This window comes from Enhydra lutris, unplaced genomic scaffold (genome assembly GCF_002288905.1).
Source record: "Enhydra lutris kenyoni isolate GAN:26980312 unplaced genomic scaffold, ASM228890v2 scaffoldscaffold27, whole genome shotgun sequence".
NCBI classification, from domain to species: domain Eukaryota; kingdom Metazoa; phylum Chordata; class Mammalia; order Carnivora; family Mustelidae; genus Enhydra; species Enhydra lutris.
The window spans coordinates 9,507,194-9,534,417 of record NW_019154111.1 but is presented as its reverse complement, the minus strand read 5'-3'; the positions used below and the strand labels follow the sequence as shown (position 1 = coordinate 9,534,417).

Below are 27,224 nucleotides of genomic sequence, written 5' to 3'. Positions count from 1 at the left end.
AACCATTCAAGCTATCATAAGAAAAAAATAAGGAAAATGTATAAAGGCCAAAAGGATATATTGTGGAACCAGAGAGAAGAAAATTTAAGATGTTATTAGCAACTGGATTTGAGACCTGTAAATTATGGAAAACTTAGGTTGCAACCTGTAAATCTCCTATTTCTATCTCATCATCTAGTTCATTCTTTTATCCTCTCTGCAGATTGGCTTTCTTTGGTTTTTCATCCACACAGTATGAGAAGGTCGCCCTAAGAATTTACATCTTTTCATCTCCATTGACCAACAGAGACTGTATCCCACTAATCCATTCCTGGGAAAGAGAACCTGATGGCCTAACTGGGGGTTGACTGTCTCCCCAGTAGAGTAGGCTCTGGCTGAGAGGGTGAAGTTCCCATGGTTACAAGCATGGCAACCAGAGTCCACTGTGTAGTTGGGGAACAATTTTTAGATGTGGTAAGGATTTTCTAAGCTGGGAAGCTAGTGAAAGGGATTTACTATATTAACTACCTAGAGGGATCTGGATATTTCTACTTAGATTAACATAGAAGCTGAAGACAGGAGATGTGTTCACTGTAAGCTGGTAAATTCCATATTTATTTTTAGGAAACTCTGGGTGTGTGACATAAGCAGCCACAAGCAATATTTTAAATAAAGAAGGTTGAATGGTAAATGAGGGATTCATTTAGAACGATGTTACCAATGCTAAGCAAGTTCTAAATTTCAAAATCTTGGCTCTGCTTTATACATCATGAGATTTCTGACTAGCATCTTTGCAACTGCTAATCAAATATTACAGCAGAAGAGATACCAGACCACCTCAGTTTGTATTTTCTTTAAAGCATTGTATTTCTTGGCTTCTATCACAGAACCATTCAGCATACCAGGTATTCAAAAGATATAGTGAATCGTAATATCCCTGGGATCTATGGATATTCTGGTGCTTTCCAGCCATGTTTTCATAATTCTTGTCTTTGGTACTACAAATTAATACCTTTGAAGTTAAAAGACTCATAAACTTTGACTCTCATTATAGCAATTACCTGTGCTTAAAAAGAGAAAAGATATGAAGGAATTTAGAGTTAACAAGAACATGGGATAATCTTCTTTAGGTTTTCTATGGATAAGATATGATTGCTAGCTCATATAATGTCCCAGAATTCCAGTCTTGGGTGATTTTCCCTAGGCAAAAGACAATGTGTGTGGCTTATTTCTGCTCATAAAAATGGAGATTTGAACCCATAGGTAATGGTTTAGAATGTTTATGTACAATTTAGAAGATGGAGTACATTATTCACAACGATGTGGAATCACCAAGAAATTACACGGTTGTATTTTAATACCAGCTGTCTGACATTTATGTCAAGACTTGGTAGTAGATAATTTTGCCTAATTCAGACAAATTTCAAGCATCTTAGAAAAAGGAGCTTTTTGTTCTTTGAGATATTAAAAAAACACTTTTTACAATTTGGTGTCAAAATAAGACTTTACCTGTTTTAATGCGGTATTTTCCAGCTGGTGGTAAATGATATTAGGAAAAAGAACCAAATACAGTGAAGGAAACAAATATGGCAAAGCTTTTGATTAAAATCATAGCTATCCCCCCCCTTTTTTAAAAAGTTTTTATTTATTTATTTGACAGAGATCACAACTAGGCCGGAGGCAGGCAGAGAGGGAGAGAGGAGGAAGCAAGCTCACTGCTGAGCAGAGAGCCCGATGTGGGGCTCGATCCCAGGACCCTGAGATCATGACCTGAGCTGAAGGCAGAGGCTTTAACCCACTGAGCCACCCAGGCGCCCCATAGCTATCCCTTTTTAATTTCACTTGTATTATAGATTTTTAAACTGAAAGGTTATTTACAGGGCTCATTCTGTTTTGGAGAATATTTCTAATGCGTGTATTGAAAACATATACATCAAGGCTTCTTACCACATTTTGTAAAATTCAGTGATTCACTGTATATATATTTCATTTTCTGGTGTGTTTCATGGCTCTGATGAAAGTACAGAACTGTAAAAATTGGGGTGGTCGGTGTCTTTTCCTTAAATGTTAAGTCATCATATCAGATAGTTTTTGATGAATACTTCTTTAACAGTGTATCAGATGGGTACTGTAGGAGCTCAGAAAAGGGAATAGCTGCCTAAAGTGGCTTGAGAAGGAGTCATTGGAGAGAAAACATTGGAATTGTTTTGGGGATGGGTTTGTTAGGGTATCGAGGAAAGAGGGTAACCTAGGTCAGGCATTCCAAAAATGAGAGGGCCCAGGCATGAATGTTCAGGGAAGAGGTAAGTAGTTGATTCTGATTGAGTGCTGGGTTCATGTCGTGGACACTAAGATATGATCAGGAGTAGATACTAAGGTCAAATTGGCGCACATGACAAAATAGCCTTAAGATGGCATTGGCAACAGGTTTTAGGAAAACCACTCTGTTTGTGGTGTATGGGAGGGACTGGAGGAAGATGAGACCAGGGGCAGACAGAGAAACAACATGAGTTGAAGTTGATGGCTGTCAAATGGATGAGTGGGGACAGAATAATAGATAGTTGGGAAAGACTGATGCCCCGGGGTGCTAACTCCTGCACGGGTACCAAGGTGAGGGAAAGTGGCCAAGGACCGTTCTGAAGTTTTAAACCCAGAGGCTGGTAAGAACAAGAAATCCCTCACAGAAAAAAGACAGAAGGAATTACCCATTTTATGGGAAAAGGATTTAGGTCTCAGAATTTAGGCTTGACTTTATCTGAGAAACGTGAGAAAAGATCAAGTGTGCTGTCACAGAGGTGGGACTAGAGCGTGGGAGGGAAGTCAGGCCTAAACTGTATCATGGTAACAGAAATACATGTGAAGGCTGCTTTGTACGTTTGGAACCTAAGGACAGAAGGGAAAGAAGATCATAGAGAATGAGGACCAAAGCAAGATTTTTGGTTAAGAAGGTAGAAATAGTATGTGTTTGTCGAAAGAAGGGGAGGATCCAGTGTATAAGACTAGATAATAAAGTAAGAGGTGATATTTAGGAGGACTTTACTGACTTGGAGAAAAAGAACAGCGATGTTGAATTACCTGAGTTTTAACGATGCTCCTCAGGTAGGCCCTGATCAATCAATATTTTATTGTACAAGGCCAACCATTGAATTCTAGGACAAGCAGTACCTCAGAAGAATTCCTGGTTTAGTGTATCTTCATGCTTTGGTAGAAACCTATTTCTGTCACACTGATTGGTATTAAAACCAACACTTGAATGAAAACAAGTGCCTTTATAGACATCGTTCTGTGATCCTATCAATTTGAAATTCTGTTCTGGTTTACTAGCCTTCTTTTGATCACAAATTCCCACAAACTATTAGCATCAACTCTAGATCTACCAAGTAATTGAGTGCCAAATCTACAAAGTCATCAAGTCCCTCAGTTGAGTCGTTACTGAAGTCAAGACCCAATTTAATATTCTCCTTGCCTCTTGGGCAGTTTGGATGACGTATTAGCAGAGATGGTATTTGTCGGTATATTACTATATCACTGTGCTGAATAATATTCTGGTAGTCTCGTAAACATATTAAGAAAAACACTGACCAATCTTTTAATATGTTTTATAGTTTCCCAGTGAAATCTCCTTTGTATAGAAACTTGAATAAGTCTATTTGCTGCCACCCATAGCCATTCTCATTGGGAGAGTTTATGCTTTCAGTAAGAGGAGAGTGTCGTGGGGATGAGCCAGGCTACAGAGTCAACTGCACCAGGGTTGAAATCCTGGTCTGTTGTTCCTTAATTATAAGACCTTAGGCTAGTTTTATTTATTTTTTTCCTTAAGACCACATACATAGGTTCACAGCAAAATTGAGGGGAAGGTTCAGAGATTTCCCATTAATTCCTGCACCCACACATGGATATAGGCTAGTCTCTCAAACCTTTAAATCTGTTTCTTCATCTCCAAAATATAGATAGTAGCTCTGGCTTGCTAGATTGGAAGATCGAATTAGGGTCATTTTCTGAACACATCTGATACTTAATAAATATTTAGTAACACGTATGTGCTCATAACAGACATAATTGGCTTTAAAACTTGGGACAGCATCATGCTCACAGAGTGGTTCATAAATGCTTTTGCTGATAACATTTAATATGGTCCTCAAAGCTTTATTGAATGAATATGCAAATGAATGACTATACACCTGCAAACAAGAAGGAACACTTACTGGAACCTGAGTCTGCAAAGCTTTTATTTCAGTCATGGGTAGAATTGCTTGCTTATATCTTCTTTGTTTTTGTTTTTGTTTTTTTTAAGATTTTATTTATTTATTTGACAGAGAGAAATCACAAGTAGGCAGAGAGGCGGGCAGAGAGAGAGAGGAGGAAGCAGGCTCCCTGCCAAGCAGAGAGCCCGATGTGGGGGGACTTGATTCCAGGACCCTGAGATCATGACCTGAGCTGAAGGCAGAGGCTTAACCCACTGAGCCACCCAGGCACCCACTTACATCTTCTGTAACACTTGATTATCCTGAAATTTTAAATGAGGCAAGTGATTACAGAAATGAGTTGATATACTTAATCCACGTTAGATAGTCTTAGGAACCATGGTGATCTCTCTTCCAGATCTGCTACTTTCTTTCACAACAGTGGGAACTTTTTAGAATACTTGTCTTAGAAATACAACAGCTGGGGTGCCTGGATGGCTCAGTCGGTTAAGCATCCGGCTTTTGATTCTGGCTTAGGTCATGATTGCAGGGTCATGAGATCAAGCCCTGTGTCAGGCTCTAAGCTCAGCCTGCTTGAGATTCTCTCCCTCTCCCCCTCCCACCCCATCTTGCACACATATGTGCACACACTCTCTGTCTAAAATAAGTAAATAAATAAAATTACAAAAAAAATATATAGCAACTGATTTGAACCCAAGTCCCTCCCTCCTTGAGGTTGTAAAGGGGATCAATTTTATAAGTATTACCCATTGGCACTTGTGATTTAAAAAGCTGTTGGTTTTCTTGCTTTGAAGCTGTCCAGATGAGCAGTGGCCCTAGAAATCATTTGTAGGCTAGCGCCCCTTAGCCTGCAGTGGCTCGTGGTGCCTCTTAGTGAGTTTGTTAGAGTCACCAGAGTCACTTATTCCCCTTCACTACAGAGTGAGGAGTGTGACGTGGTCTTCTGAGTGAGGATCCCAGGGTTCATGCTGCAATCCCTAAACCACTTCCTTACCTGTAATCTGAGAATTCCTTTAATCAAATGTTGTACTTTAAGTACAAATTAGCCCCTTGCCTACAACATAGTAAGCCCTCAGTAAGTACTGCATCATTGCTGCTGACATTGCTGCAATTGGCAGTTATGAGTTTGTTTTTTTTTTTAAGATTTTATTTATTTATTTGACAGAGAGAGACATGGCGAAAGAGGGAATATAAGCAGGGGGAGTGGGAGAGGAAGAAGCAGGGAGCCTGATGCAGGGCTCGATCCCAGGACCCTGAGACCATGACCTGAGCCAAAGACAAACACTTAATGACTGAGCCACCCAGGCGCCCCAGTTATGAGGGTTATAAATGTTGGTTAACTCTCTTGGAACAGTACCTGGCACATAGCGGAACCTCAAGAAAAATGTTCCCCTTTACCCCCACGTTCAAATGCCTAACATCCTATTCTCAGTTTTGGGTGTAGATGGCAAATAGATGACTTTCTGTCTATACTGAATCATTCCTTAGATCTCCAACTAGAAGTATGAATAGCTAGGTTAATATACTTCTGAATGTCAAGGATGAGGCTTTCATCATTTTAAATTGCTTTTCTTAGTAGCCTGTCATAAACGTGTGCATTAAACTGTTTATCTGATTGCACAGATGCTGTTGACTGAGTACTTGGATATGAAAAATACTCGTACGGCCTCTGAACCATCAGCTCAACTAAGTTATGCCAGCACTGGACGCGATTTTGCAGCCTTTTTTGCCAAGAAGAAACCTCAAAGGCCAAAAAATTCTCTTTTTAAGTAAGTATCTCCCTGATGGTAAGATAGCAGGCGTCAGGAGTGTTTGATCCAAGTGGGATGATTCTCTACTGTTTTGGCAGCTGGTGCCTCACCCAGTGGAAGCTGATTTGAAGCAATTTATAGAAAGTGAATATATTTTTTATTTTGTATACCTTTGTTTTCTGTAAGGGGAAATGGCTATTTTGAAATATGGTTAGTGGACTGTCTAGGACTTTTAATAAAGATTTTGGAATTTATTTCTGTGGTGTTTTATGTACAATGAAGGGAAATGAAACTTGCCAGTTGTTTCTGGGGACTTTTATATGAAATGGAATACATCAGCTTTCAGATTATGTCCGATTTCGGCAGCAGGAGTAGTGGCTAAGTCCTAGCAAAAGCATGAAGCCTTTTCATGGATCGTCTCATCTACTCATTACAACCTTATGGGTCGGGGTCTTATTTTTAATCCTTTTTTTGCACACAAAAACTTGAGACCTAAGCGAGGTTAAGTAACTTACGTAAATTCACATAGCTAGCAATTGGTAGAAGCAGGATTTAAGTCTTGGTCGGACTATGTGTTCTTCTGAGAAGTCGGGAGATAACGGGTTAAGCAGTTGTGCCTGTAAATCTTAGCATATGAAGTGACTACAGAAGTATTATCTCTGTGTTTTGAATTCATTATTTTTGAACAGTTGAAGCTAGAGTATCTTTTATTGATTAACTTTTGAGATTTGTTTATATCATAGATTCATAGAGTTCTTAATCATTACTGGAAGTTTCAACAGGGCGTTCATCTTGTGATCTAGAGGAGAGGAGATTGAGTGTGCCTGCATTGGAATAAAATGCATTCTGTGTATTGAGTGCATTCTTTTTATGTTTTACCGTTTTGTTCAGAGCATAGATGCACTAGTACTTAAAATGCTTTAGTCCACAGGTAACACAGGCCCCCATTGGAAAGTTCTTACCTCACGCGGTAAGAAGGAACGAAGAGGAGTCTGGAATCCGACAGTGCATCATCCTCAAGGACCCAACCCTTTCATTTCATGCCTTTGGTCCCACTCCAGTATAATGGTGAAGCCAAGGAAAGGGTGTGATTCTTCTGCAAATTTTGTTTTTGAAATTAGTGGACTGTTTTTTAATACTGCTTTTCAGTTTACAGAAAAATCAAGTAGACAAGACAAAGAATTCTCTTAATGTCCCCCTTCCTCAGAATTTCTACTTATGTTAACATCTTGCATTCGTTCGTCTGGTACGTTTGGTACAACTGATGAATTGATATTGACCATTATTAACTAAAGTGCATCGTTTACCTTCTAGTTCACTCTTTGTGTTGTACATTCTATGGGTCTTGAAAAATATGTCTTGTCGTATATGCACCATCATGTTATCATACAGAATACTTTCGCTGCCCTCAACATCCTGTTTTCCACTCATTCCTCTCTCTTTTCCCCACCCCCCTGAGCCCCTGATAATCACTGTCTCTGTGGTTTATCTTTTCCAGAACGTGTTATAGTTGGAATCATACGGTGTGTGGACTTTTCAGACGAGCTTCTTTCACTTAGCAGTATGCATTTAAGGTCTTTCGTGGCTTGATAGCTCATCTCTTTGTATTGCTAAATAATATTCCATTGTGTGCATGTACCTTGGTTTTTTCCCATTCAACTGTTGAAAGACCCCTTGGTGGCTTCCAATTTCTGGCCATTGTGATGAAGGCCACTATAAACATGCAGGTGTTTGTGTAGATGTGAGTTTTCTGTTTGTGTGGAGAACTAGCTAAGAGAATGATTACCGGACCATATGGTAAGATTATGTTTAGCTTTGTGAGACACTGCCAAATGTCTTACAAAATGGCTATACCATTTCAGATCTTTTTTTTTTTAAATTAATAATTATCTCTTTATTCATCTTTTCTGCCAGTGACAAAACCCCCCTGCAAGTTTCTCTCAGGTCTTGGGATCGGGTCTTAACGCCCATTCCTATACCAGTCCCTGGCAGATCACAGTGATTGTCTTAAAACAGTCAGGGGTCTGTTCTGGTGATAGTTGTGGGCTGGAGAGGAACCGCCTTTCCTCAGCATTCAGCTGTTGGAAGAGGGAGCAAAGAAGCCGAATGCCCGGATGGAATGGGGGCTCTGGCAGCAGACAGGGAAGGTAGTGAAAGAGAAAACGTGGTTAACGAAGACGGCCCGAGATGCTGCCTAATCCTTGGGCTTTTGCTTCTCTGGCTTGTTTGCTTGCTTGCTCTCTGGTGTGCTTCTCTCTCTCTCTCTCTCGCTCCCTCTCTCTCTCTTTTTCTTCCTGTGGTAAATCTCGGTGTACTGCAGAAAGCAGGTTGTAAGGTGTTTAGATTTCATGCTCTCAGCCATCACCCTTAACATTCAACCTCAGGCCACGTATACATTTTTCCACATTTAGCCTAACCTGAAGTTGGGGTACTGCAAAACATATAAATTATCGGAACCAAATAAATGAACTTAAGTCATTGTTAAACATTCACTACTATTGCATAGTAATAGAAACTCATCACCCACACCGAGCTAGACCATTCTTACAGATTTGCCTGCTTCTGGTCTTGGTTCTCCCATTAATGAGCCATGCAAACTAGAGCGGGTCTCCTGTCGTAGTGGATCTCTGTGCCTTTGGCTATAAAATAAGGAAGTGAGACCATATCATCTCTAGGGCCTCTTTTACTGTAAAATTTTAGCAATCTGTGAGTTGTAGCAAACATACAGAGGGTTTCCTGAGTAGCAAAAATGCATCAGGTCATAAAGGATTAAGATTTGGGTGAGCTGCAATCTGTTTTTATGACACCCGTGAAGGACTTTATTACTCTCTTTAATTGCCCCTAGCCAAGGTTAATTAAGTGTGTTTAAGTTCTCATTCTAGCCTGTGTGCCTCTCTATTCTTGGCTCAAGAGTTCATTTCTTTTTCCCTTGCCATGTTTGATCAATAGCTGTCAGCATGCTCTCTGGAGGGCAGCGACTTCTCTCCGGCACTTGACTGGCAGGTGGCACTTTTGAAGGACTGCACACTCTGCCTTCCTTCTGGCTGCGAGGGTCCTCTCAGTTCTTGGCAGGGTTCAGCGGAGAGGATCAAGAAACCCAAGGGTCTCCCTCAGACTGATATTCATCTTCCTTGTCAAAGAATGGGGTAAAAAGGCGTAATTAAGAAAGTGGTGGCGTTCCTTTACTGTTGCCAGAAACCTATGCCATTATCCCTGTTGCTCTTCCGTGATGTTGCTGTTTACCACTTAGCGGCAATTCTTCTCAGGAGGATTCTTCCTGTCAGCCCGTTCCTCTGACTTTGAAAAATCACAGGCCTGAAATGGAATTTCTTAACACATCAAAGGTTCACTGTTGCTACGGTCTTCAGTTCACCTGTTCCCCCCACGCCCCCCGCCCTTTCCTGCTGTTTCTCTTAAGACTGTGATTTTTTTTTCTTTTTCTTTTTTTTTTTTTTATTCTGGGGTTCTTGTTTTCGCCTTTAAGAAACCTGTTCGATATCAGGCGCCTGTCGTCCATGTTGCTGACCTCTGAAGTGATTCCTGGGGTGAACACATACTTTGTCCCTGAGAGTTTGGAGAGTATTTCATGTGGTAGGTGGCAGGTCAGAAACCGTTTAGAAATTATATTGCTTGTGAGGACTTTTAGGGAGAGACCATTGATGCCTTCCTTGTTTGGTGTCTGAAGCAGCGTTGCTAGCATGCCTTCTGTACTAGTTCTCTGACCAGGGGAGTTCAAGAAGCAAGATGTCCGCCCTGTGGAGCCAGTATTTCTGTGGTACCTCGTGAACTGGAGAGAAGCCCATTAGAATCACTTCATAGGATACCCTTATCACATGTGCGCAAGGATCCTGGCAGAGGGTCTGGAGGCAACAGATGAGAGTTCCATCAGCTGAAATGAAGAAGGAGCAAATGATCCAAAGGCTGTTGTGGAGGGGGGTGTTAGCCAGGAATATTGCTCCTAAATCAAGGTCTGTGGCAGCCTGCTTTGGCCCTTTCATGGGAGAGCCAGAATGTTTGGGGCCGGGAGCATTAGGGAGCACCCCACAGACTGGAGTAGAACACTTTTGGACTACGTGGCTGGACTCCGCCTGTTGGGTGACCGCCTTTTGGTTTACCTGCATATCTTCACAGGTTCGAGTCGTCCTCCCATGCCATCAGTATGAGTGCCTACTTGCGAGAGCAGAGACGGGAGCTCTACAGTCGCAGTGGAGAACTCCAAGGTAGGTGATTGACCTCTCTGGAAAAATTACTTTCTGGAGGAAGATCTGAAGTGTTGGGCGCATGTGAATTTGTGGTTTGCCTTCACAGGGTTCCTTCAAGATAGCAAAGTTTTAAAGACTTGATAAACTGTTTCTTCTGTTACTTCCCAGCATCTGCTGTCAGGCCGCTAAAGCCATTGCCATGGCCACAGATTTTATAGACCTGCTGCCAGTCAAGTGAGAACTCAAAGCTTAAGATAGGAGGTCAGTCTCTTCGTGCTTAAACATGGCAGACACAAGTCCAGTCACAGTCTTGGGGAATGCCAGTCTTCTGTGGCCGTCACTGTTACACTTAGTGCTTTCCATACCTTCTAGAATGTAGCAGGAGTACCTGGGATTGGGAAAAGGGTAAATGCAGCCTCTGTCATTATTTAAAGGGAAGAAAGGTGTCTCTAAGTGAGATGTTGTAATCAAGCTAGCTTTGACATACAGGATATTTGATACCCATATGTGGTTCCTAAAGAGTTGTAACCTGGAGAAGAAAATCCTTGAGAAAATAAATCGTAAGCAAATTTTATTAAATTAAAAATCCAATAACATTTTCTTCTGTGACAAGAAGGATGCTAATCACGGTAAATGCAATCAATTTAGAAAGATTTATGTAGTCCTGCTAAGTGCCTGCCATTCTATGCATCGAAGGGGATGGAGGTTGAGTAGAAGGGAAGAAAAGATAAAGCCTTAAGATCCAGCTATGCAAGTAAGGCATGAATATCAGTAATAGTGCCAGAAGTCAGGGCTAACAGCTAAGTAGATGATGTACATGAAAATGCTTGAGAAGGTGAGAGAAGGGAGTGATGATTTAAATTATTTTAAAATTATGGGCTTCCTGTATAAGGGATACATGAGAACACTTCCATTTTGGGGGATGCATTAGAGGTACTTGAAATATTTAGTCTTCAGGATTTATCAGGTTTCAAAACATTATGCAGCATCCAGCCAGAACTTTCTGGATTTAAAGACTACCACTCAGCCATTTCTACCTCCACCTTCATTATTAATCTAAATACCTGTAAATTTTTCCAAAGATAGCTGCTCTGCTCTCTCATGCCTATACCACAGTAATAATCCCACAGCTCCTGGGTAGAGTTACCAGAACTAAAAGCCTAGAAATATGTTTGAGGATATAAGGAAAAGGAAAGTAGCCTGCCAACATTTTATTTAGTAGTAGTGTTGCTCTACATTGTTGGAGGCATGAGGTACATGGGTACAGGGGGTAGTTAGGATTGGAGCAAGTCGAGGAGCGAAGGTTGAAGGTGACCCAGGCTCTAGCAAGCAGCTGCCTGGTGGCAGTGTGGGGTGGACTGGGAAGCTTGGAACAAATTTTGGTGACCGAGCCCACGTTCCTGTAGGACTGATCGTACCCAAACTGCCACTCAGGGGCTGCAGCTGATCATTCAGGGCTAGAGCGATCCTCCTTACGTCATGAAACTTTAAATTTACCTCCGTAGTTTTTCTCCACTTGGTTTGTAGTACATGCAGTTTCTTTAATGGGGACAAAGCAAGCCTTTCTTTTTTCTTTTAGATCATTCCACTTTTTACTCATCAGTACACTTAATGCTTTAGAGCAGTTTTAGGCTCACAGCAAAGTTGAGTGGAGAAAGTGCAGAGGCTTCCTGCATACCCCCTGCCCTGACACACGCGCCGCTTCCCTTTGTACAACACCCCCGCCACAAGGAAGCCTTTTGTTTGACGCGTAGAGATGAAAAGGTAGACCACATAGTTAACGGGACAACAGAGCAACTTATCATTCATTCAGATTCTAGCGTAATGAGTCAACCAAGACAGATGACTGATAGTAGACTCTCTTCTTCTCTGTGCTCCCAGCCATGCAGAATGGCTTTTCTGCCAGTGGCCCTGGTGGTCCACAATCTCTGGAGAGACCCTGGAGCAAAGCAGTGACGAGAGGGTTCAGGGCCCAGATTGCCAACCCTTCACTTACTAGTTTCGTACCCTCTTTGCCTCTGTTTCCTTACCTGTACATGGAGACGGAAATAACAGTACCCACCTCATGAGGTTGTTGTGAAAGCTTCGTTGAGGTAGGTGATGAGGTAGGTAGGTTTAGAAAAGTGCTGACCAAATAGGGAGTGTTAGGTCTTCCTCCTCCTCTGGCCCCCTTGTTCTCGCTCGTTCTATCACTTCAGTTTTTGTCGTCCTTCTCTTTGTCTCTTTAGCTAAATCTACTCCACTTTCCAACTTAAATTCAGTTGTCACTTAGTCTGATGACTGTCCCCCACCCCATGATCAGTGCTCATTTGTTTGAGTACCATGAAACTCTAAGTTCAGGAGAGAAATACCATTTTATTTTCTATCCTTAGCGCAGGGCCTGGTATGGTAAATATTCAGTAAATAGTGACTGACTCAGCGACAGAACCAATGAGGGCGGTTGACATCAAACGTGGGATAGAGAGCTGAACACGGAGAGATAGGGAGGGCCCCGAAGGGATAGGCGGCCACTGAGAGGCCGTATTGGCTTCAGAGGTTCAGTTAGTTTTTAAGTTAGGGAGAAGGAGAGGTTGTGTGTAGATCTGTTTTTGTTCTCTGCAGTAGTTCTCTACGTAGCTTCATTAAGTAGGAATGTTGCCCCTGAGCTGTCTGGCCTAGGACAGCACTGCTGTGTATAGTGGAGAAACATGTCCAAATCCAACTACATTATAGAGAAAGTTTATTCTGTGAGGGTGGTTAATTGAAGAATCTCTGTAACTGGGAACTTTCTCATTTTTCAGAACGTTAATTGAAACATGGAACTATATGTGATGGTATATTTCACTTACCAATGTTCAGCAAAATAGGAGGATTTATCTCCGGTTACAAGGAGGAAAGTAGTCAGCAAACATCTCATGTTCATAATAATCATTAAAACATAATTTTAGCTGAGCTGACAGATCACATGCATGGTGAGAGAAGAACTCCGCTGACGAGTTTCTGTAAAAGTTTGATGGTATTTCATTGAGGAGCAGAAGTGTCTCTGATGAATGCTTTTAACAGTTCAGCAGGAAAAGGGGAAAATCACACCTATTTTCCATTAAAAAACCAACCAGCCTTTCTCAGTGACTCTATTCATCTGACTTGTCCATGGACCACTGTGAGATCAGCATTTCAGTTTATTCTTGAAAAGGTAGAATCGAAAATAGTTCAGTCCAGTCCCAAGGGGCCGGCAGAAGACTTTGTCTCTCCTCTCCCCGCCACAGAGCTGCAGCCTTCGCTCCCCAGTAGTTTGGTTCAGGGGTCAACGTTTCCTTCTGTGGCAAAGAAAATCCTCCAGAAAGACCATCAAAGTCACATTAGAGAGGTCCCATTTTATAAAAATTAAGTCTCTCCCAACATTTCCAGTTCATCACACAATTAAAAATGTTACTCAACAACACACAAGGGGAGCAAAGAACGTGGAAATGGGATTTCTTTGGTATCATCAACCCATCTCAGTCGGCTCCGTTCAGGTGCAGATGGTTCATTAGCCCGTGTGCTGTTGGCGCTTGGGCTGAGGAGGTGGGGATGCTCTTTCAAAGTGTGCAAGAGAACAGGTGGAAATCGAACTTGTGTGTCTCCGTTAATCAGAGATGTCCTGTTGCTTTGAGCCTCTCCACTGCTTCATTGTGCGGCTTAGGCAGTCGTGCTACAGGTTAGAAAGATTGTAGTTTCAATGAACATTTAGCTTGAATATGGCTTCTCAGGTTTAACGTGGGCTTCTTTGGGGGAATAAGGTAACTGATGAACACTATCTCATGAGCATTTTTTTTCTTTTTTTTTAATTCTTGAGTTGGAAAATTTACTTCTTTTTTTTTTTTTTTAAGACTTTATTTATTTGACAGAGATCACAAGTAGGTGGGGTGGGGGGAGCAGACTCGCCGCTGAGCAGAGAGGCCGATGGGGGTCTCGATCCCAGGACCCTGAGACCATGGCCTGAGCCAAAAGCAGAGGCTTTAACCCGCTGAGCCACCCAGGCGCCCCTCTCATGAGCATTTTTTTAAAAAAGACCTCAAAATACTGGTACTAATGACCAAAATAAGCTCTTAGTTTACTCGGTCCCACTGTGCCGTGGTTTTCTCATTTGACTATGCAATTAAAACTCTGGAAAAAACAGAATAGCTGTAATTGATTTAAATTAAAATGGTGCTTTAAAAAATTCAACATCGTGGAACTGGGAGAACTGCACCCACTTCTTTATCTCTTGTTTTCTTGGTCCCTCCAGTCTCACTGTTCCCCTGAGTTGGCTCCTCTCAAGGTCATCAGCGATCCCCATCTTGGCGGATTCTGTGTTTGCTTCCCTGTGTTCATCTCACTTGATCTTCTGGCCAGCCATGTTCCTTTTTTCCTCCCCATGTTGGAGTGTCTCAAGGTTTGGTGCTGGGACCTTACCTGTGCTCACTCTCTAGACTCCCCCTGATATCTCAGTCCAGATTGAATTTTGCTTAGTGCTTAGGTGCAGGCGACTTCCAGATTGGGCCTCCTGCCCAGATCTGGTTATTGTTTCCTGACCTCTTCTAGCATCCTACCCACTCCCTACCACCATCCTATCATTCTTTCTCACATTTTTTAAAAATTTTCCTCATAATACTTCATTTCTATATATCTTTCTCACTTGGTAAGTTTCTGCACTTGCCTCTGAAGTCTTACTCATTAGTGCATTCCAGTGCCTGGGACAATGCTTGCTTGAATTAAGCACTCAAAACGTATAGGAGGGAGGAGGCTCTGTCCTCAGTATCTCCTTGTTCATAGGCACAGGCCTACTTACATGAGAAAGCCTAGTGGGAGGCTTAATAAACAGAGTAGGAGTCCTGTGATTTGTCTCCTTCATTCATTTTTAAGATAATAAAACTCACGAAGGGCTAGAGTACAGTAATTGTCAATGATCCAAGTAGAAATGTATTACTCAGTTTTGCTTACAGTTTCTTTTCTGTCTTGGGGCTACTTAGTACTTCTGTTTGTACTCAATAATATTACCTTTAGAGTGCTATTTTTATTCCCATTAGTCTAATGAGTGGCATTTCTATAGCCCTGACATTAAAATATTCTGTAAAGCTCCAACCACTTGAGAATTGACTTCTCTAAGAGGATTTGCTTTACATGGTAAATATGGAAGCACTGGCATCGGGGAAAACTGGGCTCTTATACTGACTGACCTGAACTTTCTGAGTTTTTCTCTCTAATGGGTTGTTGGTGACTGGGGTTGTGAATACCTAATGATATCATATGTAATTAATCTGTTTGGAGGTACCTCGCCTTAAGGTAGGGTGATATTTGAAATACATTAGCCATGAGCTGATTATCCTTTTTTACAAGAGGATTTATAATAGAAGTCTCTCAAATAGCAAGCTTTTCTATAATGGAACATTTAAAGCAAGATTCCATTTGTGCACACATTTTCAGGGACATTTTGGCTGAAGTGAGGTACAGCAATTTTATACTCATCCCGCACATTTGTTCCACAGCCTTAAACATAAGAAGCATTTGTAAAGCTTTATATCTTGAAATACGATTAGAAAATTCTTTGTAGTCTTAAATTTTGCATAATGACTTTGTTAATAACTATGTAGCAATATGTGGGGGACATGAAAAAATATATTTTTTCTTCTTAAAATTGCATATAATTATTTCAAGATAACCTTAATCTTTCATAGTTATCTCTCTGTTTTAGGTTCTAACATAATAAAAATTGATTCCCCTTCCTTTTATATATTTATGTTCTTGCTTTTTAAAAAGACTGATCTTAACTTCCTCCTGTGTAAGATTTGTTTTATAATGAAATTGTAATAGAATTTTTATAAATGCTAATTTCTTTATATGTTCCCAAGAAGTAGTAAGTAATAAATATGTTTTCCTCAGGTCATGAATAGACTAATGCATTATTTAAAATCATTTAGGAAATAAAAGTATTTTTATGCTGAGATTGTTTCTGATTCTATCACCTCTTTGCCATAATCATTGCAATGTAGATATTCATTTTATTTAAAAATGTTCTTTGTTTCTGGGTTTAATTTATGACATGGGTTTGTTTTCTGAAGAATTCTAGTTCATACAAAGTCCTGTTGGACAAACCATTGGTATCCGAGCCATGTGGAGGAGCCTGGAGGTCATGGGATGGACAGTGGGTCCTGAGAGTGTGAAACAGCTGTCATGAAGCCTTAGTAAAGCCTATGAACCTCACTCTTGAGAAATGATCCTTGGTCATCGTGCAGAACTAGTTGATGACCTATAAGCTTATTTTTAAGAATCCTTTGTTCTATGTACTCATTCACCCATGCAGATGTGGGAAAAGAGTGAATACTGTTAAATGAGATATGTATTTGAGATTAAAGTGATACATAGGCATTTCTCTTTATATAGTACTGGAGTTAAAAGCTTTTTTTAAAATAAAAAATATGAAAAAATGACAAATTTCTAACTTGTTTCAGGAAAATTTAAAAGTTAGCTTCTGTCGTACCTTTTATCATTTGGCTCATTAACTTTTTAATGTAAAATAACAGCTTTGCTCATTTTCTTAGATTTTCTTTAAGACTGTAAGAAATTATATTTTTGCCAAATTTAGTAGTTTATATGATGCAGCTAATTGTGACTTGAGCTATTTTTGAAAACAGAGAAGACCAAAAACATTCTTGGTGTATAGTGGGGAAAGTAAGTTTTAGACTAATGAGAACACCAAAGAACAACTTGATCATTGTCCCAATAAGACACAATTCATAAGATAGTTTTATGTTTTCAGAATGAAGCGTGAGTCCTTTCAGGAATATTAATAGTTAGAGATGCTTATCTGAAGTGATCTGTTATCAGAATTCAGAGGAAATTGACATCTGCATGCATGTAGTATGAGGTCTAGGAAAGAAAATAGTAGATTTTAATGGTAGCAGGTGCTTTGGAGCTCATAATCTGGAACTTTTTTTTAAGATTTTATGTATTTAAGAGAGCGAGAGAATGAGGCAGGGGGAAGGGCAGAAGGAGAAGGAGAAGCAGACTCCCTGCTGAGCAGGGAGCCAGACTTGGGGCTCTGTCCCAGGACCCTGAGATCATGACCCGAGCTGAAGGCACAGGCTTAACTGACTGAGCCATGCAGATGCCCCTAATCTAGTACTTTTCAAATTCGTTATTTTAGTCCTAGAACCTGTTTTCTGTATGTTTTATTTCAGTGTTGAATGTAGAAAGCAGACTGAGGGGGAGGTGGTTTGACTAAATGGGGTCTGGGACTCCAGAGCCTCCCCCCGCACCCCGTCTGCTCCTCTCTTCTGCGGAGCACCCGAGGCACCATTGCGAAACTAAAGACTCCCAGAATCAGCATGCTATACAAAGGAAAACTGATAAGGAGACAGATGACATTATAGATTTGTAGAGATGGGACAGGTGAGTCAATAATGGGTGGTCAGACAATTGATTAACCATAAACAAACAAACAAAAAAGTTGAATTTGAAACTCATCAGTTAGGAAAATAAATTTTGGGTGCCTCAAGAACTGAAATGTGGAAAGCAAAACTGACTGACCCTTGAGTTCCTAGTAGCATTGTTTGAATAACAAAAACCTGGAAATAACTTAAATACCATAGACAGGAGAATGGATTTATCAGTCTCGGCCTAGCCATGCAGTAGAATACTACATAGCAATGAAAATGAATGAACTGTACTGTATATTAACTTGGTTGAATCTCAAAAGCAATCACAAAAGACTATAGATATAGTCGAATCCCATCTGTATGAAGGTCAGAATCAGTCAGGACTGAACAATATCGTGAGGCGTATATGCTTGTGTATGACAATGTGAAGAAGGTAAGGGAGGGAGCATGAACATAAAACTCAAGGGAAAGGCCACCTCTGGAAAGGGTAGAAGAGGGTATAATTAGAGAGGAGCATAGGCTTCAAGGATAATAGTACTGTTCTGTTTCTTAAGTTAAGTGATGGAGATGCTGTTGTATTTTTTTAAACTGTACTTGGTGTCCTGTGCATTCAGATATCACACATTTCATAAAAAGTACAAATACAATAATTTGTACAAGGCCTCTTAGGTCTCCAGAGACACAACCACCTATAGTGTAATGTTCCTATAGGAAAGTCCTCAGGAAATTTGGAGTGTTCTGGGAGAGCTAGGTTGGTTCTTGGCTGTCCCACTCCATTGCAATGTCAGGTCCATGCCACAGCCATGATTGCTACTGAACTTCAGCTGTCCCTCAGATAGTTCATGAGAAGACAGCTCCAGGAGCAGGAGTGAGTGCTCCCTGCCAACTTCCCCAGCCTCATCTAACCCGTCAGAACCCTGTTTCAGGTGAGGTCCGCAGCTAGTCTGCTTTTGTGTCCTGCATTTTCTAGACTTTCTATTTATTTATCGCATATGTACAGATTTATTACCTGTATTTGTCCTGGGCAGGGCCTTTAGGATACAGTAATGAACAGAACCAAGTTTTGCCTTGGAAGGTCAAAAGAACAGAAAAGGACCATGACCATATCTCAGAGACTGGCACTTGTCCCCCAGCATTTGTTCTGTCTCTCCTTCACATGAAGAGAGCCCTGATATTTAGCCATACACGAGGCCACCCCAAATAGAAACATTTCTAAGCCTTCTGTGCAGCCAACCATGAACATGTAATTTAATTCTAACCAATGGAATGTACATGAAAGTGATGTGTATAACTATAACTGGATCTCATATTTACAGGGAAGGAAGAGGCTGTCCCTTTATTCACAGCCCAGTGTGCGTGAACGTGTTTTGACGCACACTATGAATGACCTATGGTGGCGAGCCATCTTAGGCCAATGCGGATGAGAGCAATGAGATAGAAGCAGCTCGAGTTAGAGACTGTGCAGCATCAGGCCTCTGATAACCAGAGCCATCGTACCATCCCAGACTTCTCCATGAGACAGGAATAAATGGTCCTATTTAAGTCTGTGGTATTTTGGTTCTCTGCTACTTGCAGCCCTGCTTATATCCTGATTAATTTTTTTTAAAGATTTTATTTATTTATTTGTCAGAGAGAGAGAGAGAGCACAAGGGGGGAACAGCAGGCAGAGGGAGAAGCAGGCTCCCTGCTGAGCAAGGAGCCTGATGTGGGACTCGATCCCAGGGCCCTGGGATCATGACGGGAGCCAAAGGCAGGTGCTTAATGGCTGAGCCACCCACATGTCCCTATTCTAATTGAGTCAACGTGCAGACATGTGATCACAGCACTGTGTTACGCATTTTGATGGAATTATGTACATCTGTAACAGATCTGTATACAATGCTGGGAAGGCAGGGAGGCTTTCATAAGTATTTAAGTTTCAAGATGCTTATAAAAGATGAAGAGAAGCTTTGCAGATAAAAAAGAGGTGGGCATTTCAGGCAATGGACATGGCAGGAATAAATGTATGGAAGTGTGAGCATATAGGCTTTTCTCATTTCATACCATGAGTTAGAAGGATATAACTTGAAATAAAAAAAAATATATAAGAGAGAGAGAGAGAGAGAAAACACTGAAGTGGGGGGGGCAGGGGGAGAGAAGTAAAAGTCTCAAGCAGACTCTGCACTGAGCATGGAGCCTGACATGGGGCTCGATCCCATGACTTAGAGATCATGACCTGAGCCAATACCAAGAGTCAGACACTCAATTGCGCCCACCCAGGCATCCCTAACTTTTTCTATTAAGGAAATCAGTTTATGTATACAGACTGCTACTGATTATCATTTGTTAAGGGGGCACCAAAGCTGCTGAGGATGGCTTGGGCCATTGTTCATGGTAGCTAGAAATTAAGAATTGATAGAACCAATGGTGTCTTGGTGATGATAAGAAAGTAAAAATCTTGTTACACCTGAGGACAAGCTAAATGTGGTCACCTACTAGATTTTCTGAGAGGTGTTCCAATGGTAAGGCTATGCCCCTTTATTAAAATTTTTGGAGGAAACACAACTGTTGTAAATGCAACTGTTGTAGCGTCTTAGGCTGTGCAAGGTAGATTTGGCTGGAGATACTGGCAAGGGTGGGATCGTGAAGGACCAGCCTAACCCATTTCCAGAGTACCTTGCTCAGCTTGGCCTGCAAACGGCAGCTTGGTTGTGTATGGAGATGGACGAGTTCTGTGTGCTCACATCTGATTTCCAGCTTACAAGTGTGTGGATGAAAATATACATCAAGTTACTTTTGGATTCACCACAATTTTAAACTCAAACAGCCCATATTACAGTAATATATGAGAGTATGTATGAATGCTACATGAATATTGTAATAGTCATAATATAGGATGTTCATTCCTAGAATTGTGATGACATCTACTGAATTGCAGCCAGTTCATTTGCATATTCATGCCCACTTAGCTCAAATAAGTCCCTGTTTGTTTGCACATTAACGTCTGATTTCAGCACCAGTTAACTAATTTACATATCCCTGTTCAGTTGGTTAGTGATGTTCCTATGTGGAATGTTGGTGCAGCTGTTTGTGCTTTGAGGAGCGTGGGGAGCACAGTGGTTTAGTGGAAGGAGTACCTATTACTCATCCTGCTTTTACTAGGCAAGTCACGTTAACTGTCTGAGCCCTAGACTGCTCCGCTGTGTAATGAAGTTAGTAACACTTACCCTGCCCATTTCCCAGGGTTGTTGTGTCAATTGCCATATCAGAGGTGACAACATATAGTCGACATTTCTAGGCTATTCCAGGGATGTTCCCGGAACATCCGCATGTAGGAAGGTTCTAGGTGTCATCAAAGATAAGACTTGCAAGCAGACACAGTTTTTTTTTTTTTTTTTTTTAAAGATTTTATTTATTTATTTGACAGAGAGAGATCACAAGCAGGCAGAGAGGCAGGTAGAGAGAGAGGAGGAAGCAGGCTCCCTGCTGAGCAGAGAGCCCGATGCGGGGCTCGATCCCAGGACCCTGAGATCATGACCTGAGCCGAAGGCAGCGACTTAACCCACTGAGCCACCGAGGCGCCCCAAGCAGACACAGTTTTAATGAATGTTCTAAGTACTTTTGGGAGCATGGAGGAGAAAACCCTGAGCGTTGCCAGAGGGAGTCTTAGAAGATGTTACAAAGGAGGAATCTTTATATTGCAGTTGGAAAGGTGAGTTAACCAGACTGCCCTGGGGAGTGGCACGTACCTCAAGTAGGGAGAAGATGGAAACGACACCTGATGTATGAGAGCTTCATGGGATAGTAGGTATTTGGGGGTTGAAGCAGAGAATGCTGGGAAAGATAAGGCTTAGAGAAGGGAGACCGGTGGGCAGGGCTCAGAGGACCTGGTATAACAGCGAGAGGACATGGATTTTATCCTCTGGGTGATGAGTAGAGTGAGGCAAGTTGTGGTGTTATTTCAGGTGAGAGCTTATAAGATCATGCCAGCTTTTTAAGAGGTAACAGTGGGGGTGCGGGGGGAGTAGATCCAAAAGCCAATTTCGAGGAAGAATCACATAGACATGATGACCCCTTCTGTGTGGAGTTTGAACAAAGATAGGCATTTTGGCCGATTCCCAGTTTTCCAGTCTGGTGACTTAGGTAGGTAATTATTTTATTTAAGATAGGAAATGCAAGAAGAGGGTAGTTTTTATGGAGTATTAGGGGTGAAGATACCTTTTCCCCCCCTAACATATATTTTCATATTTCTCTCTTAGTTTCACTTTAATCTATCCAGTCTAATCTAACCACATCTAATCTAACCAACTCTGTTAACGACTCCCTCATATTTAAGGCATTCAGCAGTGTCTGATTACTCATCACCATTCCCCTTCCTAAGTCTGATCTTGGAGCTAGGGTTTTCTTCCTTCCCTCCTCCTCCTTTTAAATTGCAGATACCACCTTCTCCTCTTTAGGCTTTGGTTGGCGTATTAATTTGAGTGCTCATTTTAAACTCTCTGAAGAATATGAATTCTTTATTTTTTATTCCTAGATGGACCTGTATTTTTAATTACTCAAATCAAGCTACCATTCGTCTTTCTTAATGTCTTGCTTTGTGATTTTTGTGCCAAGTCGTTTAACTGGTTTTCTCAGTTAATAGAAGTTAAATGATTTCTGTGACTCTCAGTCCATCTAAAACTCGAGGTTCTTGATTCTCAGCACTTGGTCTGTTCCTAAAGATAGGAGTCTGAGGACTAGTTAGAGGTTCAGAGCATGGTCTCCGCAGTCTGTCTTACTGCCTGGGTGAGTTTGGGCAAACAACTCCTTTGTCAGTTTCTCTTTCTATAAACTGAATATACGTATGTCATATGACTTATGTTGTAGGGCCACAGTGAGGATGAAATGGGTTAACATATGTAAAGGGTTGAGAACTGTGCCTGGCACGAATTAAATGCTGGTTAAATGTTAACTATTGCTAATTTATCTGGGGTCTGCCTCCCCTGCCCCAGCACCTGGCATCACACTTTTTAAATTAATGAATGAATAGATATGCTAATGGACAAATACATTCCAGTGAAATCTCCTAGAATGGTCCTCAGAAGCTCCTTTTCTCCCCATTCTCTTTTTTGACAAAAGTTCGTCTAGAGTGTTGAAAACCTGTGCTTACATCAGTGATCACTGCGATCATGTCATGTGAAGTGGCGTCCACTGCAGTGGTCTGGGTGAGCAGCACTTAGCTTCTCTTCCGTGACCTGTTCGTACCACTTACATCTGCCCAAGAGGTAAATACTCATGGCAATAATGAAAATGGCCATTTCTCTTCAAAATCATTTTGATATTCAGTGCCACTAACTGCATTTTACTCTGTAAATAATTGAGGATGATTAGTAGATGGCGGAATAGGAGGTTAAAAGGGAAAGGTCATTTCTTCTATGAACTAACTACCTTCCATCTGATCGTTTGGTGACGTTTTACAAACACTGTTGTCTTGCCTGCCTGACCCTTAGCTTCATTGTGAAGTCACTTCCTGGTTACTTGTAAAAACAAAAAACGTAATTTACTAACCATTCTTTTTTTTTTAAGATTTTATTTATTTATTTGACACAGAAAGAGAGATCACAAGTAGGCAGAGAGGCAGGCAGAGGGAGAGGCAGAAGCAGGCTCCCTGCTGAGCAGAGAGTCCAATGTGGGGCTCCATCCCAGGACCCTGAGACCATGACCTGAGCTGAAGGCAGAGGCTTAACCCACTGAGCCACCCAGGTGCACCTACTAACCATTCTTAACCTAAAAAAAAAAAGTGGCTTTCTCATGCCACTTCCTAGTCAATAAAAAATCCTAGAGCTATCAGAGATCTCAGATGAGTATCATAAAGGGAAATGATCTTTCGAAAACAACATACATTCTTAAAACCAATAAAAGGTATGAGACTGAAACTAGTTAAAAAAAGATAGCGGAAATTTTTTGGCTTGGCTTGGAAGGTGAGCAGTTAACTGTTCATGGCCATCATTCCCCATAGCGTGGTTGTGGGAGGAGGACAGGGAAAAGCGAGGCTGCTGATGGGACACACCACTCATCTATGAGTATCTTCTCTTTTTATTGAAGTAGAATATACCTACAATAAAGTGTATCACGTACGCTTACCTTAAATATAGAGCTAAATTTTTGCATATAGATATACCCATGTAACTAGCCCCTAGAAGGCTTTCTCATGCCACTTCCTAGTCAATACCAGCCCCTCGACGTAGCCTGTCTTCTGATTCATAATGTCATCACTTAACTGCCTATTCCTTACATCCACGTAGTTAGAATCTTACAACATCTTGTGTCTCTAGTTGCTTTTGCTCAACATGTTGTCTGTGCCATTCATTCATGTTACAGTATGTATCATTTTGTTTTTCTTGCTGTATATTTTGTATGATTATAGGACAATTTATTCATTCTCTTGTTAATAGATATTTATCATTTCTACTTTGGGGCTATGACAAATTTGCTATAAACCATTTTGTACATAAACACTGATTTCTTGTAGGGTTATACCTAGGAGTGGAATTGCTAGCTATCATGAAATAGTTACACGTTTAGCTTTAGAAGATACCAATAGGCATTTTGCAATTATAGAAATAAATGAGAAATTGCTTGAGAATTTCAGTTGTTGTGCATTCTCACAGAGGTTTGATCAGCCTCTTAAGTTTTTGCCATGCTGATGATGTGTAGTCTACCTTATGGTTCTCTCTCTTCTTTTTTAAGATGTATTTTAGAGAGACAGAGAACATGAGCAGGAGGCGGAGAGGGAGAGAGAATCTCAAACAGACCCTGCGTTGAGCACAGAACCTAATACGGGGATCCATCTCACAACCCTGAGATCACGACCCAAGCCAAAACCAAGAGACAGACGCTTAACTGCACCACCCAGGTGCCTTTGTTGTTTTCATTTTTAAAAAGGACTTCTGAGCGCTCCCTAATTGTGCTACTTTTTTCGTCCCCTGGATCTGGCAGGTGTTTCTGGATACCATTATTTAGTGCTTAGTCTGTATCCCAATTCACTGATTTATAGTACAGCTTTTTATAGAGAAATGTCCTTGTGTTCTTCCTAGGAAGGCCTGATTATGTATATGCATTTTTACCCAGCATTCTCAGGTGGCCTTTCTTGCAAGAAATCATTTATTAATTTGTTTGAACTTTTTTTTTTATTGTGTTATTTGTTAGTCACCATAAAATACATCATTAGTTTTTGATGCAGTGTCCCAGGATTCTTTGTTTGCGTATAACACCCAGTGCTCCGTTCAATACATGCCCTCCTTAATACCCAGCACCAGGCTCACTCATCCTCCCACCCCCCTCCCCTCTAAAACCCTCAGTTTGTTTCTCGGAGTCCACAGTCTTGCGGTCCATCTCCCCCTCCAGTTCCCCCCCTTCACTTTTCTTTTCCTTCTCCTAATGTCCTCCACATTATTCCTTATGCTCCACAAGTAAGTGAAACCATATGATAATTGACTCTCTCTGCTTGACTTATTTCACTCAGCATAATCTCCTCCAGTCCCATCCATGTTGATACAAAAGTTGGGTATTCATCATTCCCCTTCTCCCCACCACCCCAGAACCCACTCTTCTTTCAGCGTATTTGATTTCATTAAATAGCATTTCAGCTTACCAGCTGCTAAACCTGGAAGTGATCCTTCTCTTCTGGAAGCAGTTAATCTATTCCCAGATCCTGCTGATACTGTTTCCTAACCCATCTACTGTTACAAACCCATCAACTCTTTATTTTTTTAAAAGTGTCTCACTTCTACCCAGGTTCTAACTGCCATCACCTCTTGGTTGGTCCTGCCTCTGCCTTGACTCCTTCCAAATCATTTGTTATATTGGGAACCAGAGTGACTTAAAAATATTCAGTGATTTTTTTTTTTTTAAATATCTCTTAGTACTAAGTTCCATGTCCTTAATACACCTAACAGTGTTCTGCCTGTTTGGGCACGAGTTGCACATGGCCTCTTTGTGGCCTCCTTTCCGACCACAGCCACGTTGGGTTTCTGAGGACATGCATCCCCATTCAGGCCTTGGGGCCTCCTTTTGTGCTGCTCCCTATATCTGGAATTGGCTCACCCCATCTTCCCTTTCTCCTTGATATCTAGTTGTCAACTTTAAGGTAGTTCTCTGCCTTATATGATTTTTAAATGATGCTTATTAAATACCTACCATGTGTCAATCGGTATTCTAAAACTTTTAACATGGAGTGTCTTCTTTTAATCTCTCAACTCTTACTTCCTTGAGGAAAGTTTTTTTGTTTTGTTTTTTTAAATCCCTCCCTACCCTGCCCGCCTAGGTTAGCTTCTTCATTTGTAGCACATGGCATGCTTATAATTACTCCGTATTTTCTTATTGTTTGTGTAAAATTGTTTGTTCAGTATTTATCCTAAGTTCCAAGCTGACGGGCGCCATGTCATTTGAGGTAACCGTACATCTCAATTTCCTCATACAGTGTCTGGCATCTGTAGTCAGCACTCAATAAATATTCATGCTTTTTACAAATGAAAAGAAATTCAGTATTACACATTAACCAAACAGTGAACTAGATAGAAGTTGAGGTCTTTTCAAGTGTAGAACTTTTTCCAATATATTAGTAATACTTGAGGGATACATGAGTATATCACAGATTAAATTATATTAGGAAGGAAGTTAAGGGAAACTAATATTTGAGAGAAGAGAGTAAAGTTTCTGAGGTGTCATTTTTTTGCAGTACATGATTGCAGCTTGACTCTCAGAATCATTTTGTGAAGGAGACCTTATTTTCTAATTCTTTACGGCTAAGGAAACCATGTCTCATAGTGGTTAAGTGACTTGACCAAAGTCACACAACTGGTAAACGGTAGAGGTGAACAATTGATATCTTGGAGTTTATTATATACAGTTTGCAAAATAACTTGGATTTGAAATAGCTTGTGCATTTTTCTCTTTTATTGAGATAATTTACATATAGTAGGCCACATTCACTTAAAATGAACAATTCGTTGAGTTTTGATAGATGTGTTTACCTGTCATGATTCCAAGCATTTTCATCACTCAAGAGTTTCCTTGTGCCCTTTTGTAGACCATTCTCTCTCTATTCCCAGCCTTAGGTGACTACCAACGTGATTTGTCCCAATAGGTTAGCTTGCAATTTCTAAATTTTATAGAAATAGACTCATATAGTATACAATTTTGTGACTGGCTTCTTTGAGAACATAATGATTTTGACATTTATCCATGTTCCTGCATCTATCAGTAATTTGTCCCTCTTTTATTGCTGAGTGGTACTCTGTTGTATGGTGGTACCACAAGAGAGATAGGCTATACCACAACGTTTACCTTCTAGCTGTTGATGTGTGTTTGTGTCGTGTCCAGGTTTTGGTTATTGAGAATAATGCTGCAGTAAGCATTTGTGTATAAGTCTTGGTGTGGCACATAAATTTTCAATTCTCTTGGGAATACTGAGGAGTGAAATTGTGGGTCCTGTGGTAGGAATATGCTTAGCTTTCTAAGAAACTGCCAGATTTTTAAAGTGAGAGTATCATTTTAAATTTCCACCAGCAGTATATGCCAACACTTGGTATTGTCAGTTTTTCTAATTTCAGACATTCTAGTGGGTGTACAGTGGTATCTCGTGGTGGCTTGTGAATTTTTTAATGTAATCTTATTGATGGTAGAAGGCTATACACCTGTAGGTTTGTGCATTCTATATCCAAGTCAGAATCTACCTCAAGTCCTTTTTCT

The 27,224-nt window shown here is 40.8% G+C and overlaps 1 protein-coding gene across 1 annotated transcript in view; it reads left to right on the top strand.

Moving 5' to 3' along the window:
• LOC111151981 (exocyst complex component 4) overlaps window positions 1–27,224 on the top strand; it is a 722,606-nt gene that overhangs the window by 189,302 nt on the left and 506,080 nt on the right. The window contains exons 8-9 of the mRNA XM_022510235.1: window positions 5,808–5,953; window positions 10,067–10,155. Of these exons, the coding sequence (XP_022365943.1) occupies window positions 5,808–5,953; window positions 10,067–10,155 (235 nt within the window). The remainder of the gene's footprint in view (window positions 1–5,807; window positions 5,954–10,066; window positions 10,156–27,224) is intronic.